General features: G+C 34.7%; 1 protein-coding gene across 1 annotated transcript in view; it reads right to left on the minus strand.

The window, feature by feature from the left end:
• Positions 1-21,434, minus strand: part of LOC108719755 (CUB and sushi domain-containing protein 3-like) — a 489,518-nt gene that overhangs the window by 400,564 nt on the left and 67,520 nt on the right. Inside the window, exon 3 of the mRNA XM_041567998.1 lies at positions 12,953-13,065. Coding sequence (XP_041423932.1) covers positions 12,953-13,065 — 113 coding nt within the window. The remainder of the gene's footprint in view (positions 1-12,952; positions 13,066-21,434) is intronic.

The raw sequence follows: 21,434 nt of genomic DNA on the forward strand, positions 1-21,434 counted from the left end.
TTGCCATGGGATAACAAATGTTACACTTTGAGAATGTATAAATATGATTAAGTGATGCTTGTTCTTAATCTTTTTTAAGTATTCACAATACAATACGGGGCACATTTACCTAGAGTCGAATATCTAGGGTTAATTAACCCTCGATATTCGACCATCGAAGAAAAATCCTTCGACTTCAAAAGGATTTTGCGCTATTCCTATGATCGAACGATCGAAGGAATAATCGTTCGATCAAATGATTCGAAGGATTTTAATCCACCGATCGAAGAATATTCCTTCGATCAGGAAATTGTTAGGAAGCCTATGGGGACCTTCCCCATAGGCTAACATTGGCCTCGGTAGGTTTTAGGTGACGAACTAGGGGGTCGAATACATTTTTAAAGAGACAGTAAATTTTTAAAGAGTAGCACAAAAGAGAAAAAGATTAACCCTTAAAGTTGCAACTTTAAGGGTTAATCTTTTTCTCTTTTGTGCTACTATTTATCCATATAACCCTGCACACCATTTGTCTGTTTCTCTTTGATTTAGGGGTGGTGCTCCCTTATTCAGGCTTACTTAAATTTTTAAAGAGACAGTACTTCGACTATCGAATGGTCGAATAGTTGAACGATTTTTAGTTCGAATCGTTCGATCCAAAGTCTAAGGTCGTAGTCGAAGGTCGAAGTAGCCCATTCGATGGTCGAAGTAGCCATATTCGACCATTCAAAATTCTAACTATTTTTCCTCGCTGAAAGAACTAGTAAAAAGCTGTGTAAAAAAATTGTAAATTTATCAAGGTGTGTGTAATTTTACACCATGCGAACAACAGATTTTCCATCATTATTTTACATTGCTTCAGACAGAAATCACTCTAAGAAATCAGACAAAATGTTATGCCATTATTTGCACGGCGAAGCCTGGTGATGTGTGGTTTAGTATCTCACTGTATTTTACAAAGCATAATAAATATGCCCCAAAGTGTACCACCTTTATCTGAGAGAGGCTTAAAGAAAGAATTGGACTACACCAGGGCAGTAACCTTCACCAACCAATCAGAATTGTGTTCTCTGTTCTCAGTTTTATTGTATTATTGTGAATGTGTGCCTCTTTACAATGACTATTCTGTGAAGTAAACTACACTCTTACTATACTCTATACAGCAGAGAAACCATCTTTATTATATACTTGTGGTTCCATACTGAGTGCACTACCCATTCTGACTAGGATTCTGGAAAAAGCAACTTCAGAAGACCAAAAGTTTAAGTGATATCTTAATTTATTTGCACTATGGACCTCTGAGTTCTTTTAAAACTTAACTGCCAGCATTTATTTCATTCCTGTCTACTGTTTGCTTCCTCTTCCTCTAATGTACAAGATTATTTGATGCCTTTGAAAGATCTCACTGCTCAAATCTGCCTGTGTGCCATGGAGAAATCCATCACAATTTCATATTTTAGCTGGGAAAAAGCACAAGGTAGGTGAGATAAAGGTTGAAAAATACACTCTATGGTTCCCTTTGTGAGGACAATTGTCTATGTGATTAAAAAGGCTGCAGGCCTTTCAGATATAGAGTTTTTAAAAATCACCTTGTGCACACTGTATTTTTGGGCAGAATCAGCACCACAACAAGATAATTAAATAGAAAAAAGATAGACGCTGACATGTTAATCCAACAAATAATTTTAATGACACCAGTAGCTTCAGAAAGTTTACACCTGCTCACAACATATATGTACTTTCATTTACATTACATTTATGTACTTTTAACTATGTCACTTGCATAAAAGCTCTGCCTCTATTCATTGCCATGAAAACAGAATTTCCAAGGGACTATCACATGGGTTCATTCTCAGACTTTTTAAGACCAAGGAGCAGATTTATCAAAGGTCGAGGTGAATTTTCAAATTGAAAAAATTCAAATTTCGAGGTATTTGTGTGTACCTTGACTAGGGAACAGTCTAAATTTGATTTGAATTTGAAAAGAAAATTTACTGTGTCTTTAAAAATTCAGCTTCGACCATTCACCATCTAAAACCTGCTGAATTGCTGTTTTAGCCTATGGTGGGGGCTCCTAGAACCTATTTGGAGTCAATTGGTGGGCTTTGAAAAATTGAAGGTTTTTTTGAGGAAAAACTTTGATTCAAATTCGATTGAATGCACTATTATTTCGATTTGTATGATTCAAATTTGGCCGAATACGGACCAATTCGATTGAAAATGGACCAAATAAAAACTTCAACTTAGTTTTGGTTGGACTTTTTGAATTCAAATTTTGAAGTTTTTCAAATTCGAAATTCGACCCTTGATAAATATTCCCCCAAGTCTTATGCCTCGAAATAAATGGCCAGATTCAATTAAGTGAGAAAAAGGTTTATCACATGAAAACTCATGGATGAAATTCAATCTGTGATGCAATTCAATTCAGAAAAATCTCAATGTTCCAACAGTGAAAACTGTATTGAAGTCAATGGGAAAAAAAGTTAAATTGAATCTCAAACATGTTTTCACATGATAAACCACGAGATATTTTTTTCTCATTGATTTGAATCTAGCCCAATGTACTATATTCTATATATGCTCAATATTTTGTCCTTGAATATGTATATTAACTGCTATTACTTGCAAGGGACTTCTATAGAAGTATTGACTAAACATCACTTTTTCAATTATACTAAATTTAAAGCAGACTGCCCATGGTATGGCAAATATGACAGCTTGTAGAAAGACTTCCCTGGCACACAAGACTTATATTTGCAGGGCAAGCCCTTGCAGTTTTGATAATGCGGAAGAGCAACATTTCAGGGACTGTAGAATTTTTTGTACAGGTTGTATTGGAGGTTGGCCAAATCCTCTATCACTGTGCACCAAGCCATACATGTTAGGTGTGCTAAGGGTGCTTGTGCACATGTTTTCAATATGGCAGTTTCCAATCAACAAATAAAACAACACAGTTATACATTTAATTGCCCTATTACTAGTGATGGGCGAATTTGCGCCGTTTCGCTTCGCCGAAAAATTCGCGAAATTCGCGAAACGGCGAAAAATTCGCGAAACGGCGAAAAATTCGCGAAACGGCGCCGGCGTCTCGTTTTTGACGCCGGCGCCCGTTTTTGACGCCGGCGCCCGTTTTTCGAAAAAAAACATTTTGACGCCGGCGAATTTTTTCCGCAAATTTTCGCGGGAGTTTCGCGAATTTATTCGCTGGCGGCGAATCGCGCAAATTCGCCGCAAATTCGCGCCTGGCGAATAAATTCGCCCATCACTACCTATTACAAAAATAGAAAAGTGAATATTATTCTAAAAACAGGCAATGTCTTCCATAAAGTGTAGGCCACTCCCGAATGCCGAATCTCAATTCAGAATCTTAAATCAAATCCAAATTCTAGTTTGTATATTCAAATAAATAAATTCCCAGAGCAAAAATCTGTGCCAATTTTGTAGTCATGTCATCTAAAATGACATGTTGTTAAGGGCTCAGTCAGGTCAACCAGGATTTGGCCAATTAAAAAAAAGCTCTGATGCAGCCAAATCCCAAATTGAATTTAAGATTTAGTGCATCCCCTTTTCTCTTTCTTAGACATGCAATTTAACAAATTGTTATGGAGAACCCTATTTTTGAAAATTCAATCTTCAATGATACTCCAATAATAAGCAGATATACAATATCTATAGTAAAAAGTCAAATCAACTGGACTTTTTCTCTTGAAGACATTTTGCAAGTCTCCCTAATGTTAGCTTGTACTCAAGAATGCTGTACTCAGATGCCTTTAATGCAACTCATGAAATATACAATATAAATCTCACAGGTGGATGCCAAACTTTGCTAAAGCTTAGCATACTGTGCACCGGACACCAATATAAACAGTGATATCCTTCCTTAAGAGAGGGGTTTTATTATCAGCATTCATATTTTTTCCGCAATTCAAAAAATCCACACAGGGGAGCTACTGTACAGATGCAGTGAAAGGCATTTCAAATTGTTAGATACATACATTCTACTGGTCCATTAGTTTGGTCCATATTGCATGGTTCAACATGCAAAAAATGCAAAAGACTAAATTTACTTTCCTTGCCTGTTTATATTGGATTCTGTGAGCGTCTATGCACATTAAGAGGCAGATTTATCAATGGTCGAAAAACATTTGGGGCCTCTCCAGTTTGCCTCACATTAAGTTAAGCCATTATTATGAATGTTATTACTGATGAACAGATATACACAATCATTAGGATTTCAGGCTCAGGGTTTGCCCTACCCTGGCTTACTGTAAAGATGTTTTTTAAATTTTAAAACCAAGTATATATTTACTAATGAAATCTTATATGCAGTAATAATAATTATCCTCATATAATAATGAGATAATTAATATGTTTATCATAGTTTAATATATTTTACTTTATATAAGAATTTTGATCTCCTTTATGATTGTAAACTCTGTGTATGTTCTTACATATAACTATGTGGGATTCATTTATAAACTTCACGCAAGGCAGATTAGTTCGCAAAGTGAATATATTTGCCCTGTGCATGGTTATATTCATAAAGTTGAATAAGTGTGGTGCAAACAGAATTGCAATTTTTTTTTCACAATGCGAATGTCTATAAGAGCTTTTTTAAAAGTCACAAATTGCAAATATTTATGCGCACACTCTGCAACTGAATTACACCACTACTGTGATGGCGAAAAAAATATTCACAAAACAGTTTCGCAAAGTACAAATTTAAGTTACTGTCAACGTTATTTTTGTGCACAACAACCTCACACATTGGGTGTGCTCGTGAAAACTCCCATCTCATTTGCACGCCATTTGTAAAAATGTATTCACAATGCGAATTCGCAAAAAACGGAAAGACGGCAGAGCAGTGCAATATATTAGCGTTCAGGAAAAAACATGGGCAATATAACCATTCGCGAAAAAATATGCGCTGCGCTAACTTTATAAATGACCCCCCGTATGTTCTTTGTATAAACCAATTTATTGTACAGTGCAGCAGAATATTTTGTTGCTCTAAATATACAGTACATCATAATAATCTGCTGGTCATTGCAAATATTCTTTAGCATAGAATATATTCTCTCTATATAAATCTAGCAGTGTTTCCCTTGTAGTCAAGGCTCAACTGATATATCTTTTAGGCGGAGTGCATAGATCTCAACTGACTTTCAGTGATTCAGTAATTCCAATTCAGTAATTGCAAGCTAATTTACATGAATAAAACAAGTTTATCGGAAGAAATGAGATCAATGATTAAAATACCAGATCTAGTGGTTTATGAAGGACAGATATTTGCATTTTTAGTGATGTACGCATACACCATAATGTTTATTCTATGTTATTACAATAAACATTATATTTGGGAATACATTGAATTAAATTCAGAAATACCCTGACTGTAGATTGATATAATTTAAGAATAGTCTTTTCACTATTTAGAACAGAAGAAAACGCAACAGAAATAATGATAATACACTTATTATAAAAGGCATACCAGGTGATTGTAACAGCAAAATAAAATTGATATAATAAGATGACAAATTGCAGAATAGTAGACAAGAAGTAGGAATGAGAAACACAAGTGGTGATGGGTGAATGAGCTTAAAGTTCGGTGGACTAAAGCAATACAGTAGCAAAACAGTTACAAATGTTAACAGCCCTTTGGCTACCCCTTGGCTAAAGCTCTTTAGTTAGTGTCATCCTATGAGCTGCACAGGGAATATCTTAAACAACTGCTGAATCAGTCCAAAAATATCTGAAATGTGATGATGTAAAATGAGGAATTTATACATTCAGAAGTTAACTCAACTGCTGCTGGAAAACTTTGCAAACAAGTTTGTTAAATGTTGCTTTAGTTATTTATTAATGAATTAAATAGTATGCTTTCATGATGCTTTTCAATAAAAAGTCTATTTATATGGTTGCATGAATTGAAAACAACTTTTTTCGTTTTTAATAGTCACAAAATTATACACTCTAATAAGCTAATCAAGGTAACATTTGGGATTTTTTCAGATTGGCCAAAATAGCATGCAAAAATTCTGGGTGAGCAGTTTTCTCTGTTTTAAAGGAGAAGCAAAGTCTTCTTGCACTTGGGGTGCCAAATGTTAAGCAACCCCAAGTGATTGTATTCAAAACCCTGCACTGACCCGGGGTTCTTCTAGCGAGCAACACAGAGCGATCCATTTCTGGCTTCTTCTTTCTTCAAATTTCCCGGGGCAGATGCATGCAAGTAAGAGCAAAAATAGACAACAGCAGCCGTGGGAAGAAAAAGGAAGCGGAAAAAGGATCGATCCGTGGTGCTCGCTGGAATAGCCCTGTTCCGGTGTAGTTTTCTGCTGATAGGAGCACCAGCTCGGGGGTTTCAGGTAAGTAAATGCAATCACTTGGGGTTGCCTAACATTTGTGTCCCCCAAGTGCAAGAAGACTTTCCTTCTCCTTTAACTGTTTCTCAAGCTTGGAAATATAAAAACTTGAAAAAAAATTGTTAAATCTGCTTTCCAGGGAGTAACAATTCTTCTCTCTGATACAACTGAAGTAGTAATAATGCAATTTAACCAAACTAGGGCATTATGTTAAATGTAAAGTAGGAATAGTGTTTGTTAAATATTCATTTTTATATAGCACTTATTTTGCACTTTTGTACAGATCTAGGAAGGGGATGTGTTGCCATTATTCTTCTTCCCCCCTGAACCCTGGTCCTACAGGGGCACACCCTGATGTTGGGACTTCTTCGAGGGGTTCACTGGTTATCCTGCCCCCTTTTAAACCTTTGGGCTGGAGGGAAATAGACAGTGGGATTCCCCTAGCCTTGCCACATAGTGAATCTGAAGACCCTTGTCCCCCTCTTAGCTTTGTATAAGGCTAAGTCATGCATTATTTACACTTTTTTGCACTGGGTGAGAAGCCCATTGGGCCTTAAAGGAAAATAAATTAAATTTACTTTTTTCAAGAAGAAATTCGAAAAAAGAAAATTTAAAAAAATGTCCTACTGCAATTTCATAATGATATAGGCCACTTTTATTCATTTTAAAAAGTGTGTCACTGTGACATGTTCATAAAGGCTGTAGTAATTGACAATGCCATTTGCTTTATTTAAATTCCAGTGTTTGAAAAATCAATAAATTCGGTTTATTTACCAATCTGGCAAAATCTGGTCAGGTGTAATAACCAATAGAATTTAGTATTTTGCTTAAAAATCATTGACTAGTAAATAATACCTTCTAATTGGTTGTTATAGGTGGCTAGACCTACAGAACCATGTATTGCATCACCACTTGCATACACCATGTGTATTTTTATTTGAAACCTTATGTACAACATTATTATAGCATAATAAACATGGAGTGGCAGAATAACCTCACATTTTAATTAAGCTATAGAATCGTTAAGAAAATTGGAGTTTGAAATTTGGGTGGGTCTAAAAAACAAATTTTACAGTCAGACAATTAACATATTTGGTACCTCCAGTCCAATACTAGTCATGGGTGAAAAAATTTGTCAGATATATTCACGGCTCATTTTTTATTTAATTTAGTCGCAGACTAAATTTTTCATGCAACGGCTGGAAAAATTCACTGCGACTCATTTCGCCTAGCGTCAAGTGCTGGTGTCAAAACTTTTTCAGAGAATCAGCATGGCAGGCATGGGCATTCTGGATGAGACACAGAGAAGGTTCTTTGTCAGATTCTTGTTCTGGGCAGGATATGAAACTATCCCCGTGGGGACTCCTGGTATTTAAGAGCTGAAGTCCAGTATCAGGCAGTTCCAGAGCCGCTTGAAGGAACACTACAGCATCAAAATGGAGCTCAGGAATGTTCAGTGAAATTGGGAAATTGGACAGACCTCAAAGAAAGCACCACACCTCATAGAAGAGAAATGCAATGAAGTTGAAGGTAGAATTTTGTTACCAAATACATTAATATGTCTTTTAATTACATTAAAGATGCTGATTTCCTAGAATTTAAATATTATTTATTTGAAGTGCATTCACCAACCACCACAAATCCTATTTATTTTGCTATTTTGGCACTAAGGTGTATTTAATTCTTTTACATAAGGAACAGGTCATATTATTGCAGAGAACAAGGAAGTAGAAATTTTCTGCTGCAAAAAGTTGTCTTAAAGCTCATACTTCCCATCCTTATCAATGTCCCTGTCTAGGGTTGTCAACTTGCCACTTCACCTCTTTAAAACTGCACACATATGGAATCCACAGCCTGCCTGGGTAATTAGCAATTCATTTAGATGCATGCTACAGGCATGCACAGAAATCAATTGAGTCTGCAGCATGCATCTAAATGAATTGCTAATTACTCAGGCAGGCTGTGGATTCCATATGTGTTCAATCCACAGCCTGCCTGGCTAATTAGTAATTAGCAATTAATTTAGATGAAGACGGCTCAAGTTTAGGAGCCGTAACATCGCAATACATCCTGTGAGTGCGGTTCAATTCTTTGCACATTTATATATGAAGATATAACCAACACCCAGGCAGTTGTTATCTATAAATGTGGGTGCTCCAGCCCTACCAATGAATATACATGGTGACATGACATGGTGTTTGGGGATCACCACTGTCTTGAAGGAAAGTGCCCTGAAAAGAGTGTATTTCAGTTGCATGATATTGATATGTGTTGCAGGGGGATACCCAGCAAAAGTAGAGTTAATATTCACTCTCAGCCAAGTAATTAAGTGGCAGCTGAGAAAGGAGCTACCTAGCGACTGCTAATTAAACCTACTCTCATGACTGCGCATCAGTGTTGCTTTAATGGTTAACTTGTCTAAACTCATTCTAGGTAACCAAAAGACTACTTCTAAATATCAATTAAAAACAGAGTTAAACACAAACCACAGTATGCAATGTTACCCGTTAAAATAATTGTGCCAAGATTGCAACAATCTAAATGTTGCTACTGTGTATAATACTTGAGGATGTTATAAATCATGGACAACTCGTTCCATCACTAGGCCATATTTTACCTTAAAGGGATCAGGTCATCGGAAAACATGTTTTTTTCAAAACACATCAGTTAATAGTGCTACTCCAGCAGAATACTGCACTGAAATCCATTTCTCAAAAGAGCAAACAGATTTTTTTTGTTAAATCTGACATGGGGCTAGACATTTTGTCAATTTCCCAGCTGCCCCCAGTCATGTGACTTGTGCCTGCACTTTTGTCATAAATATATAGATAATACATAATCAAAAATGATATGTTGTGATGTGTATCCAAATACACAACGTGACATGAAAACTTATTAATGAACATATATAAATAGATAAATTAAAAATTCCCCACATGTTCCACCCAAGTTAACTACTCATATTCATAATCATATGTCGCACCGATCCAAAAAGGGCTACATTTACCCTTAGTTGTGTAGCAGCTGTTCAATTTAAATAGACACTAAAGTGCTCCCCACCAAAAATACCCATCATTAAAAAATACATAAATAGAAATATATAAAAAAATATATATATATAAAAAAGTAAAAAAAGCAAAAAGTCATTAAAAAAGCAATTGCATATTATGCACCGTCAGTTCAAATATGCTGCTTTAGTCCGTGCAACGTTACTCGTGAAGCTTCTATGTATAGTTCATGTGTGCACGTTCATGATGTATCCTTTTATCAAGGCACTCAAACTAGGGTTCTAGTGAGACAAAATGGCTATGAAAAATTGTCACAGTTTTGAGCCAAAAATTATTTATACGGCTACAAGGGCCCAAGGCTGTTTCCGCCACTTATTATGTGATAAGCGGATTTATCCCATTTCGCTTCACCAAAAATTTTGCGAATTTCCTGAAAATTTTGCGAAACGGTGGAAAAATTTGCCAAAATTCGTGAAATCGTGAAATTCAATTTCATGATAAAACTGTGCAATTCGAATGTTTTCACTAAAATCGTGAAAATCAAATGTTTTCTCAAAAAAATTGTAAAAATGGAACGTTTTCACGAAAAAAAGGACAAACCCGGAAATTGACTAATTTTCACCGGGGAATTTTCGCCCACCGGTGAATTCATGCCCATCACTAATATATATATATATTTTTTTTTTGCACAAAACCCATAGCCACAGCACAGTTTTCAGCACAGAAAATGGAGACTGACACCAACTTTCACATTTAAATTGCAGTTTGGCTGGCTTTTATTTGACATAAAACATGAGCAGGTTCAGCACACTTGCTTAACATTAACAGTCCCACTTTAACACCCTCACTGGTGTTCACATAAACTCACATTTTCCAGCTCTTACAGCCTTCACCGGACACATGTACCAAAATCCTCTCTGGGGCACACTCAAGACACTCTTGTCTACTGAGAGAGGTTTCTCTTTTTCTCTCTCCAGTCCTTTTGGAGCTCTCTCCAACACTTTAACACAGGGAGGATCACCTCTTTTCCCAGCTATTCACACACTACTTCCTCCACTCAAGGAGGTTTACATGGCCCCTCACCCTCCTCCACTCAAGGAGATCTCTAGAGAGAAGCAGACCTGAGATGTAGCTCACACCTCCTTTTAACTGCAGCTCACCTTTAGTTACATTACCTTACTGTCACTAACCTGGCAGCTGAAAACCCTTACTGGAGCAAGGAATGGAAGCCCACCCTGCTCTCTTCCATTCACTCAAAGGATCCATTATCCAGCTTTTCCTAAGCTGGTACACAATTCCAGCCATGTTTGCTGCAGAAATACACACAATATCGTGCCCTTTTTAGACACATATCTTAAAATATATATATACTGTATATTGTTTTACTAAAGTGGAAGAGGTAGAATTAAATTAATAATACGTACAATGTACAGTAAATCTACCAGTGTTACACAAATTCAGTTTAATTGAAATGATTGTAGAACTAAATCTAAAATGGATATTTGCAGCACTATAAAAATAATAGTGTGCATTGTTTATTAAACCAGAATACGTCACAGTGATCTTCAACAAATGTAAAATGCATTTTCTCAAGTCCATTTAAATATATTTAACTACATTTTTAGATAAATATGAGATTTTCAGACACAATGGCACAGATAAAGAAATATATATATTCAGCTGGGAATTTTTCCATCCTTAAACCTTTTACACAGCTCTAATTAAGTCCTGCTTTATTTTACTAATAGTAGTAAATAATTTAATACAAGTAACAATGATGAATTATTTTTGCTAATATGGTTTAAAGTTTGTGCACCTTGTGAAATTGTGTAATGGATATTGACTTTGGCACAACACTTTTGCATATACAGGTATATTGCATATCCTCTTTGGTATTGTAATGTAGCTTGCACTGCTTTTAAACCTGTTATACGTATCAACATGATGTCAACCAGGAAACAAAAAGTATAATCTGCTACAGTACATATTCTGTTTCTCAGAGGAAAATCTATCATTTTGACCCTCGTGCTATTTAGAGTGGCTCCCCAGGATTTCCTTTATTAACGTGAGGTTTACTAATGCAATAGACAATAATAATCCAAAATGGATAAAAAAAATTGTATACAGAGTTTGGTTCTGCATTGGGTACCATTCAAAAACGGAAAAAATGCTCAAACATGATCAGGTTGTCTTAATTGGTGTGTCTATTGACCCTTACCTAAACTTTTGTTTTGTAACTTTGTTAAATATAAATGCTGGTAAATTGACAAAATATAAATGCTAAAATATGTTCAAAAATGTCATGTTCATATGAAGGCTGGGCATGGTAATCTATATTTTTTAACTGCTTGTTGTTAAATGTATTCAGAAATTGTAATTTAGAACTATAAATAAAGGTATGTGTAAGATTGACTCCCACATACACACATTCGGTATTTAATGAATCTTATCAATCAAACAATCTTAAAAAAAAAGATAAATTAGTTTCACAGAATCATTTTATGAAATTGTTTTGTGTTATTTAATTCACAGTTGATAGAATAAAGTATCCAAATTAGTAGCCATTATAGTTATTTAAAAAATTACCCTACTGGACCTGGAATTCTATAGAGAACTAGACAACAGTTTTCAGGTTATAGCTGATTTTAAGTTCAATATAACTGTATACAGTTAATTGGAAACATTACTTATGTAGAGTCATAATCATATCTACTTTTGTATTTCAATGTGTAATGTGTTTAATAATGGAGCATTGTGATTATGAGCTTTTTGTCGGTTCATCTGAAAGAAACTTTTCTGTGCTGGTGGTTGGCTATTGGATCTATGCCACAGGTTGCCATGTAAACAAAAGAATGGGATTGCTCAGACTAGACTAGAAACAGAAGCTATGGCTTTTTCATAAGAACACGGTTGATTCTCTTTTATGGCACTTAAAGCTTTAATGGAACCTCAGTGCCAATGGTTATTGTCTACAGCTGCCTAGCAATAACTATGATCACCCTATAGTTTTATGATTTTTGTTGGCTCCAAAATGTGTAAGAATGTAAATGTAAAATCACTTGAATAACAGTCCACATGTACGTTGACTTTGGAAAATCAGCAACCAATGACAACAGTATGAGGTTTAATGAGGAACATACTAAGTGCAATTTCTTTTTGGAATGCAGCTAGGTCATAATCTTAGGATGTTGAAAAATAAAATAAAGCCACAAACATTAGCAAAATACTTAATACAATCCCAATTTATAATGTCAAGTATTTCTTGCAAGCTGGGGAATATATACATTGATAATATTGCCCTATATACTCAAAAGTCAAATGTTGCAAAGATATCAGTTAAAGCTAATCCCTTCTCAGTAAATAAAATATTGGACTCTTGTCATTGGTTAAACTGTTTTCCACAGTTTATTAATTCTGCAAATCTGAATTGACAAACAAAGTTACTATGAATACATGATGTTATGACCCATAAACTGTTACTCCTAAAACCTTCACTTTTGTGATAAAACAAAATTAATTGTAAAAAAAAAACAAAACATATATATATATATATATACAGTATATAGACATTGACCAACTAAGTGGAAGTCTTGTGTTACCACATACCTTGATACTGTGCACTGAATCCTCTATATCGGTGGTTTCCATCTGTTGCAAAGTGTAACCTTAACCAGTTTTTGTTGCTGATAACTGGAGGGGGCACATTCATTCCAGACAGCCTAGACAGTAATAGAACAACAAAAAATGAATTGCATATGTTTGTTTAAAAAATTATAATAATTTGTTAATGTTAATACAAGTATGGGATCTTTTATCCAGAATGCTCTGAACCTGGGGTTTTACAGATAACAGATCTTTCCATAATTTGGATCTTCATACCTAAAGTCTACTAGCAAATCATGTAAACGTTACAGAAAACCATTTAAGATGTTTTGCTTCCAATTAGGATTAATTATATCTTAGTTTAGATAAAATATAAGGTACTGTTTTATTATTGAAGAGAAAAAGGAAATAATTTTTAAAAATGTGGATTATTTGGATTAAAAAGTAGACAGCCCTTCATAATTCTGAGCTTTTTGGATAATGGGTTTCCGGATAACAGATCCCATACCTGTGCAATCAACACATTAACGTTTTTATTATTTTTACTATGTTTTTTCCACATTTGTAGATCTTTCTTTTTAACTTTATCCCATTAAGAAAATGTATTTAATGGTATTTAATTGTGAACAATATCAACTATTCTAACATTTCTGCATATATATATATATATATATATATATATATATATATATATATATATATATATATATATATGTATACTTTTTAATGTTCATGTAGTTTAATGTTCAGTGCAATAGTTATGCCTGCTAAACTTTAATATCTCTGCTAGATAAATGGCCCACAGGGTGTTCAAACAGCTGTTGCTCTCAGGAAAAATGATATGGAGTATCCTACCATACATGCATCATCTTCCTTTTGCCATGAATGTAGAAGCTGTCATGAATGACAAGCAAGTAGAAATACATTGTGCCATGTTACTCACAATTCAGAATAAAATATTGTATGTCATTTTTTTAATCTCAAAAGCCTGCATTTATACATCAATCAGCCAATAATATGGTAAAGAACACCAAAACAAGCAATCCCCATGCGTGTTCATAAGATGAAACTGGCTGCAGGAAGAAAAATGCACAATTGTTCCTTAGAGAGCCAGCAAAGTCTAAACAGACTTCACACAGCGGAGAATGATTTGCACAGTGTATATATTTGCCCTGTGCATGGTTATATTTTTAATGAAAAAGAAACCTACAATATCTCCAATATACTTTAATTAAAAAATGTGTACTGCATACAGTCAGGTTTATAAGAAACCTGACTGTATGCAGTGAAATTCTTCCTTCATTTACTGCTGTGAATAGGAATTGTCAGACGGTCCCTAACTGCTGAGCAGGGAAACAATCATACTTATGAACAGCAGGGGGAGCCCCGCCTTACTTCCCAGCCATGCAGAACTCAAGCAGATTTGTTCATAACGATCCCTAAGCAGCTCAGACCACACTGAGCGTGTGCACAGTCTTAGTCTTGCAAAGATGTATAACAAAGTTACAAGATGGTGACCCATTGTAGCCAACTTTAAAAGCATAAATTATTTGTTTGATTAGGCTTGTGGTGCAGTAAGTTCATGTTTATATTTAGTATACAAAATACAGCATTTCTAGCCTTATTCTATTGTAGACTTTACATGCCCTTTAATGTGTGATTTTTTTTCACACTATGGATGTCCATAAGAGATTTTTAAATATGGAAAAATTCGCAAACTGAAGTTATTTGCAAAACTAGTGTGGTGAGGTCACCACTAGGATACCTGGATACCAGAGCTTATTTATGCCCCAGGTTCCTAACAGAGTGGTTCCGGACTGCTAGTCCAGCCCGGGTGTTTTGTGTTGTCCTTAGGCATCCCAGGTGGATCAAGCTAGAGTGGAGAGCTCCTGTCTGGGAAAAGACACAGGAAAGCTGCCTGTGTGAGCTGACTGAGAGGGATTGAAATCACCACAAGGTTTGGTATTTTGTATATTCCTGAATGTTCTCTGTTTTGGGGAGACAGGTGGTAAGCCTCCTCCTGGTTAGTTAGGAAACTGACCTGTATAAGTGAGAAGCCCATTAAGTGGCAAGGATTTTATTTTGAATTGTTTGTTTTGTTTATTTTGCTGCAAGTGACAATAAACTGTCAAAAAGAGACTATACTCTCATGAGTTGTGCTTGTTATTTAAAAAAAATATAAAAATTTGCAATATAAAATAGGGGGAAGAATCATTGCGAATATGGTCAGAGTAGCTTTCAGAAAATTGTGAGAACTTTTCGGATTTTGATAAATAACTCCCTAAGTGTAAAAACCACGAAAACCTCTAATGCAAAACTTTGCCAAGTGAAAGTTGTCAAGGTCCTGTAATCAATGGAAGCTGCATTGATCTTATTGGACCTCTTCTAATCAGTTCGGACTTAAAGAGGACTAGAGGTTTTCGGATTTTTTTTTCACTAGGACTTGTCCGAAAAAAAGAGGTTATCGAGGTATTCAAGATACTTTTTTAGCACATTGTTCAGCACATTTCACTTTTTTAATTCACAATTTTTATTTTGATCTTTTAATAAATTCCATGGCATTCATGGTTTTAGAGAATGTAAGTTTAGCCGGGTTTAAAAAACCTCTATAACCACTAAAATTTGACCTTTAATAAATAAGCCTCTATAAATATATTTTAAAACTGGTGTATGATACTGTACATGAAGGAAAAATTAAAGCACTTCAAAAAGGGGAAATTGTTCCCCTATAGAAACACTATAGGAAAAATACAAAATACGTATCTAAAAATATTTTTAATTATCCTTCCATTGTAAAGGCCAGGGGTAAAAAAAGTTTTTCAAAAGAAAGTCACATATACCATAAGATTCCTATAATTCCTATTATACTGTACTTGTAAATGCACATGAAGCATATTTTTGACAAGTGCCAATGATGAAATGCAGAATTTCACCAAAAAATCCATGCCTGCTGAAGAATTTAGCTTATCATTATTGGTTGGCCAGTTCTCCTCTTTTTCTCCTTTTTTTTGCAGTGAGATTTTTTTTACAAAGAAATGTGCCAATGACAAAATGCAGAATTTCACCAAAAAATCCATGCCTGTTGTAGAATTTAGCTCATCACTATTGGCTAGTATTGATATTTATCAATACTTTTATAAAAACTCCCAGAAACTCGAATTTTGAAAAAAAACTGACCATTCTAAATGTATTAAAAAATATATATTTTTTTAAATTTGCGTGAATAGGATTGACTTGCAAATTTAAATCAAATTCAAATTTTAATTTGATTGGATTTGATTCAAGTTTTTTTTAAAAAAGAAAGAATTTTTCTTCCATATGCATTAAAGTCAATTGACTTTGAACTTTTTGGAGACTTTTTTGGAGACTTTTTTTGTCACAGCAAATTTTTTTGTGGCAGATATTTCCTGCAGAAGAATTTGCAGAGGGCAAAGTGTGGAATTTCATCACAAATCCATGAAAAAATACTCTCATCACTACCTTCTACATATAATGCATTAACAAATTTACAGAGTAAGTGCAGTGGATGTGGTACACACACAGTAGCGGATAGAAAACGATAAAGGATGAATGATAAAGTGACTTGCATGCAACTCAGAATCATTAGAATAAAAAAAGATGAAAGTTGCTGTGCCTAATATAAAATTTAGGTTCTAGGATAAGAAAACTCACAGGGGAATAATGCACTCAAAGGAGCAGAGCTTGAAATCAGGAAGCAAAAGTAATATTTGCAATAAAGTTCCATACCGAGTGTCAAACATGTCATTGGCAATTCATCAGAAACCATCACAGTCAAGGTACTGTACAAGGCTATGAGCTTTGAAGAATCCCCAAGAGGGGTAAAACATAGCTGTTTCAGCAACAGAAATCTGAAGCCTGTCTGAGAAAAACTTCTCTTTAGAGATCCTTCTGGCACTTCTATACAACATACAAAAAAATCTCTGTAAATAATTCCTGCACAGGGAGAGATGTCGTTTTCCAAAAAGGTTAAATAAAACAAGCTATTAGAAATACAGAACTACCTCAAATTTAAAACTAAGCTTTTCACAAACCCATTTACATTTTACAATCATGTATAAAATTCAGTGGCATAGTTGAACGACATGTAAACTCATAGGGAATACATAATATACGCCATTGCATAATCTTTCTATAACTGCCTTTTAGCAATGAAGGTTTCCATCTTGATCTCACATTGTTCTGATGCACCACATGAAAAGTTTTGAAAAAATATATATATATATATATATATATATATATATATATATATATATATATATAAAATTGTAGAAAGGACCAGCAAGACCCCAAAGAGGGTTGAAACGTTGGAGACACTGTGAGTTTTGAATAAATCATTGAATTTTTTTGGAAAACGGAGTGCTGGTCCTTTCTACAATTTTTTATATACCTAAACTTGACCAAGCACCCGGCAAAAACTACATGTGAAGGAGTGCGGGTATCATCCACGATTTACCCACACATTTATTATAACAGAGAAAAAGGAAATCAATTTACAAAAAATGTGAATTATTTGATTATAACGGAGTCTATGGGAGACAGCCTTTCTGTAATTTGGAGCTTTTTTGGTAACTGGTAGCGATTAGTGATGGGCGAATTTGCGCCGTTTTGCTTCGCCGAAAAATTTGTGAATTTCGCATGAAATTCGCAAAACGCAGTTTTTTCTACGCCGGCGCCCGTTTTTGACGCCGGTGTCCGTTTTTTCGAAAAAAAATTTTGACGCCGGCGAATTTTTTCCGTGAATTTTCAAAAAACGGGCGACGGCATCAAAAAAAAAATTTTTTTGCGGCGAAACGGCGCAAATTCGCCCATCACTAGTAACTGGTTTCAGAATAACAGATCCCATACCTGTACTATACAAATATTCATATTTTTAGTGCATCATTTAGCCCTTTTTTTGTTAATTTTTTTTATACAGAGTTTAGTCGTGGTTTCCAAAACCTATAAAACCACTAAAATCCAACCTTTAATAAAAAAGCCTCCAAACGTTTTAGCATAAATTTCATTAAATGGTAATAGAATTGTCATTTATATCAATAACTATCTACCTCCCCCCATATATTAAGCTGAATTGGCATCTGGTTTTTTGAAAGTTTTCTTTGTCTTGTTGTGAATCAGAATATTATTATTTTTAGGTAAAACTTGATTGATTACATGACTCATTTATAAATGCAGGAGCAAGGGTAAAAGCTATAAGGTAATGCACCTTTTAGCTATATGTGTTTCTTGCCACATTTGCTTTGCAGTTCATCAAAATAGGCTAAACTATGACAAAGGCAAGGTGCCATGTATAAGGTTACTATGGCTCAGGGGAGCCCTGGAATTAATATCCAAATTCGACAGCATTGGGTGTAATTTACCAACACAAATTATAATTTGGTTTGGTAAAGTGTGTATAAATTGCAGCACAAGCTTTAATGCTGACATTTCGGAGAAAGCATTATGGGTAAGAAATATGGCTATTTCCATGCTTTTTTTCAAAAGAGCTTTGCATCTTGCATTACTGAATCAGCACTTATGTATTTTATTTTATTTGACTCAATATGTTAATGCGATGCTGGGAATATAGCATATATTTTTTCAGGCTTAATGAGCACTTTCTGTTAAATGCTCATTAGCTATAATGCCTTCAGGTTCATAGTCTACTGTATGTAAAGATCGATTTTCCTTCTACAATTGCTCTTCTGCTCTTGTAACAATACACCAATATGTTTTTTCTTCATATAGAATAAGGTCTTCATTAAATGTTTGAACTACAGATGGCTGCCTTTCTGTTTTGAAGCTCTCTACGTTTTAAATGAGATACAGCTTTCAACAGGTTATATAAGGTCAACCTTAATCAATGACATAAATGATCCGAATATCGAAGTCGAAGGATTTAGCGCAGATAGTTCGATTGAACGATTGAAGGATAGTTCCTTCAATCGAACGATAAAATCCTTTGAATCAAATGATTCGAAGTATTTTAATCCAACGATCGAAGGAATATCCTTTGATCAAAAAAAGTTAGCCAAGCCTATGGGGACCTTCCCCATAGGCTAACATTGACTTCGGTAGCTTTTAGATGGCGAACTAGGGGGTCAAAGTTTTTTTTAAAGAGACAGTACTTCGACTATCGAATGGTCGAATAGTCGAACGATTTTTAGTTTGAATCCTTCGATTCGAAGCCGTAGTCAAAGTAGCCCATTCGATGGTCGAAGTAGCCCAAAAAAACCATTGAAATTCGAAGTTTTTTACCTTCGAATCCTTCACTCGAAGTTAGTGAATCGGCCCCCAAGTGATTTTAAACAAATAATAGTCAGGTTCTATTATCTTTTGCTTTATTTAAAAGTTGTAATACTTTTTTTTTTATTACATGATTAGTATACATTACTTCATTGTGTTACTGAACTTACTAACAGGAGTTCACCGGCTGGAGGGTGAAGTATTGCACTTGGCAATGCTGGCACATAAGAACAGAATAAAATGATATGCTAGTAGTAGAGAGTCATCTTTTCAGTGTTTGTTTGTATATACTTGCACTAAGGACATCCTTCTAGTAAAATCTAAAATCTCATCATGAAGAAAAGATGTTACAAGGTGATGGATGTAACTTGTGTGAAAAGAGAGAGACAAACTTTTAAATACATTTTATGAAGAACAATGGTAATGGGAGAAATAGTCATATTACTATATGCAGGCCCTATGGGAGGTACTTACTAAAATGCAACTTTTCTCTCACTGTAATAAAAAAAAATTGACCAAACTCCCAAACTCAAATTCCCTTAATTTATCAATAAATCTTCTTGAATAAATCAGCGCAGGGACGCGTGTCAATTTGAACCATGTAACTTTTTAAAATTGACTCCCCGAAAACTCTTTAGTATTCTTGTCACAACCACTCCAATTTATTGGATTAACGAACAAACACCAGTGTCAAACAGCCTGAAACTATAAAGAATCCTAAAAGTAAAAAATATGTTCTGATTGTTAAAGGGACCATCTGCTATTGACTTATACATGATTTTGACAGCTTTTAGCTGGAGTATTTTCAACCTTAGAATTTTAGCAGCTTCAGAGCATGAAACATTTTGAAAAATGTAAGGTTTGCTGCCTAAAAATTATCATTTGTTATCAAAAAATTCTATTCATCGGTTTCTGTTTTTGTGCACTAAATATTCTTTATTTTTTCTAATTTTAATTTATTTGTATATTGGTATATAAAAGAAATAATCCATAACAAAACACTAATCAGCATACATTATTTTATAAAGCTGTGCATTTGTATGCCAGTTCTCCAAATAAACACATGACGTTATTCCTCTTCAGACCTGGAGTAATCTGTTTAAGTAAAAAAGGTTTGTTTCAACCTTTGTTCCATCTATGGGGCCGATTCACAAAGGGTCAAATATCGAGGGTTAATTAACCCTCGATATGCGACTGGGAATTAAAATCCTTCGACTTCGAATATCGAAGTCGAAGGATTTTAGTGCAAATAGTGCGATCGAACGATCGAAGGATTATTCCTTCGATCGAATGATAAAATCCTTCGAATCGAACGATTCGAAGGATTTTAATCCAACGATCGAAGGAATATCCTTCGATCAAAAAAACTAAGGAAAGCCTATGGGGAACTTCCCCATAGGCTAACATTGAGTTTGGTAGCTTTTAGATGGCGAACTAGGGGGTCAAAGTTTTTTCTTAAAGAGACAGTACTTCGACTATCGAATGGTCGAATAGTCAAACAATTTTTATTTCGAATAGTTCGATTCAAAGTCGTAGTCGTAGTCGAAGGTCGTAGTAGCCCATTCGATGGTCGAAGTAGCCCAAAAAACACTTCGAAATTCGAAGTTTTTTTACTTCCAATCCTTCATTCAAAGTTAGTGAATCGGCCCCTATATGTACTTACTGACGAATTTTGTTTTATAGGATCATTTTTACTACTCTAGTATGTGCCTCCATGACTTTATTTGTAAACCCAGTATTTTATTTAAATATTTAATGTGATCCAAAAATGTACTTTGAAATTCTTCATTAAAAACAGAATATACTGTAATGAACCTCCACATATCAATCACAAGTATTTACTGCAAGACACTAGTGAGGTGGACAACATTTATTCCTAATACAGCCCAGATTTCATAATTTCCTGTTGTTTTCATTTGCATGTGTATGTGTTGCATATCAATAACAATTATTTATTAAAAGAAAGTGGCATTCAACAGCCCAGATTTCAAACTAATTTCCTGTTGTTTTCATTTGCATATATCTTAAGATGTATTGTTGCCCTAAAATTCTACGCCCCTCAAATCTCTTACACATAATATAACAATGTTTAGATTTGCTTAGTTTTGCAAATAATATGCCTGGACAATTTTTACATATTTCCCATTATTTTTTTCTTAGGGTTTATTAAATCTTATCTTAGATCTCCAGATGCTGATACTGCTGCTATTTATTCAGAAGCACATCCATTTTCATCAATCAC

This window comes from Xenopus laevis, chromosome 6S, assembly GCF_017654675.1.
Source record: "Xenopus laevis strain J_2021 chromosome 6S, Xenopus_laevis_v10.1, whole genome shotgun sequence".
Taxonomy (NCBI): Eukaryota; Metazoa; Chordata; class Amphibia; order Anura; family Pipidae; genus Xenopus; species Xenopus laevis.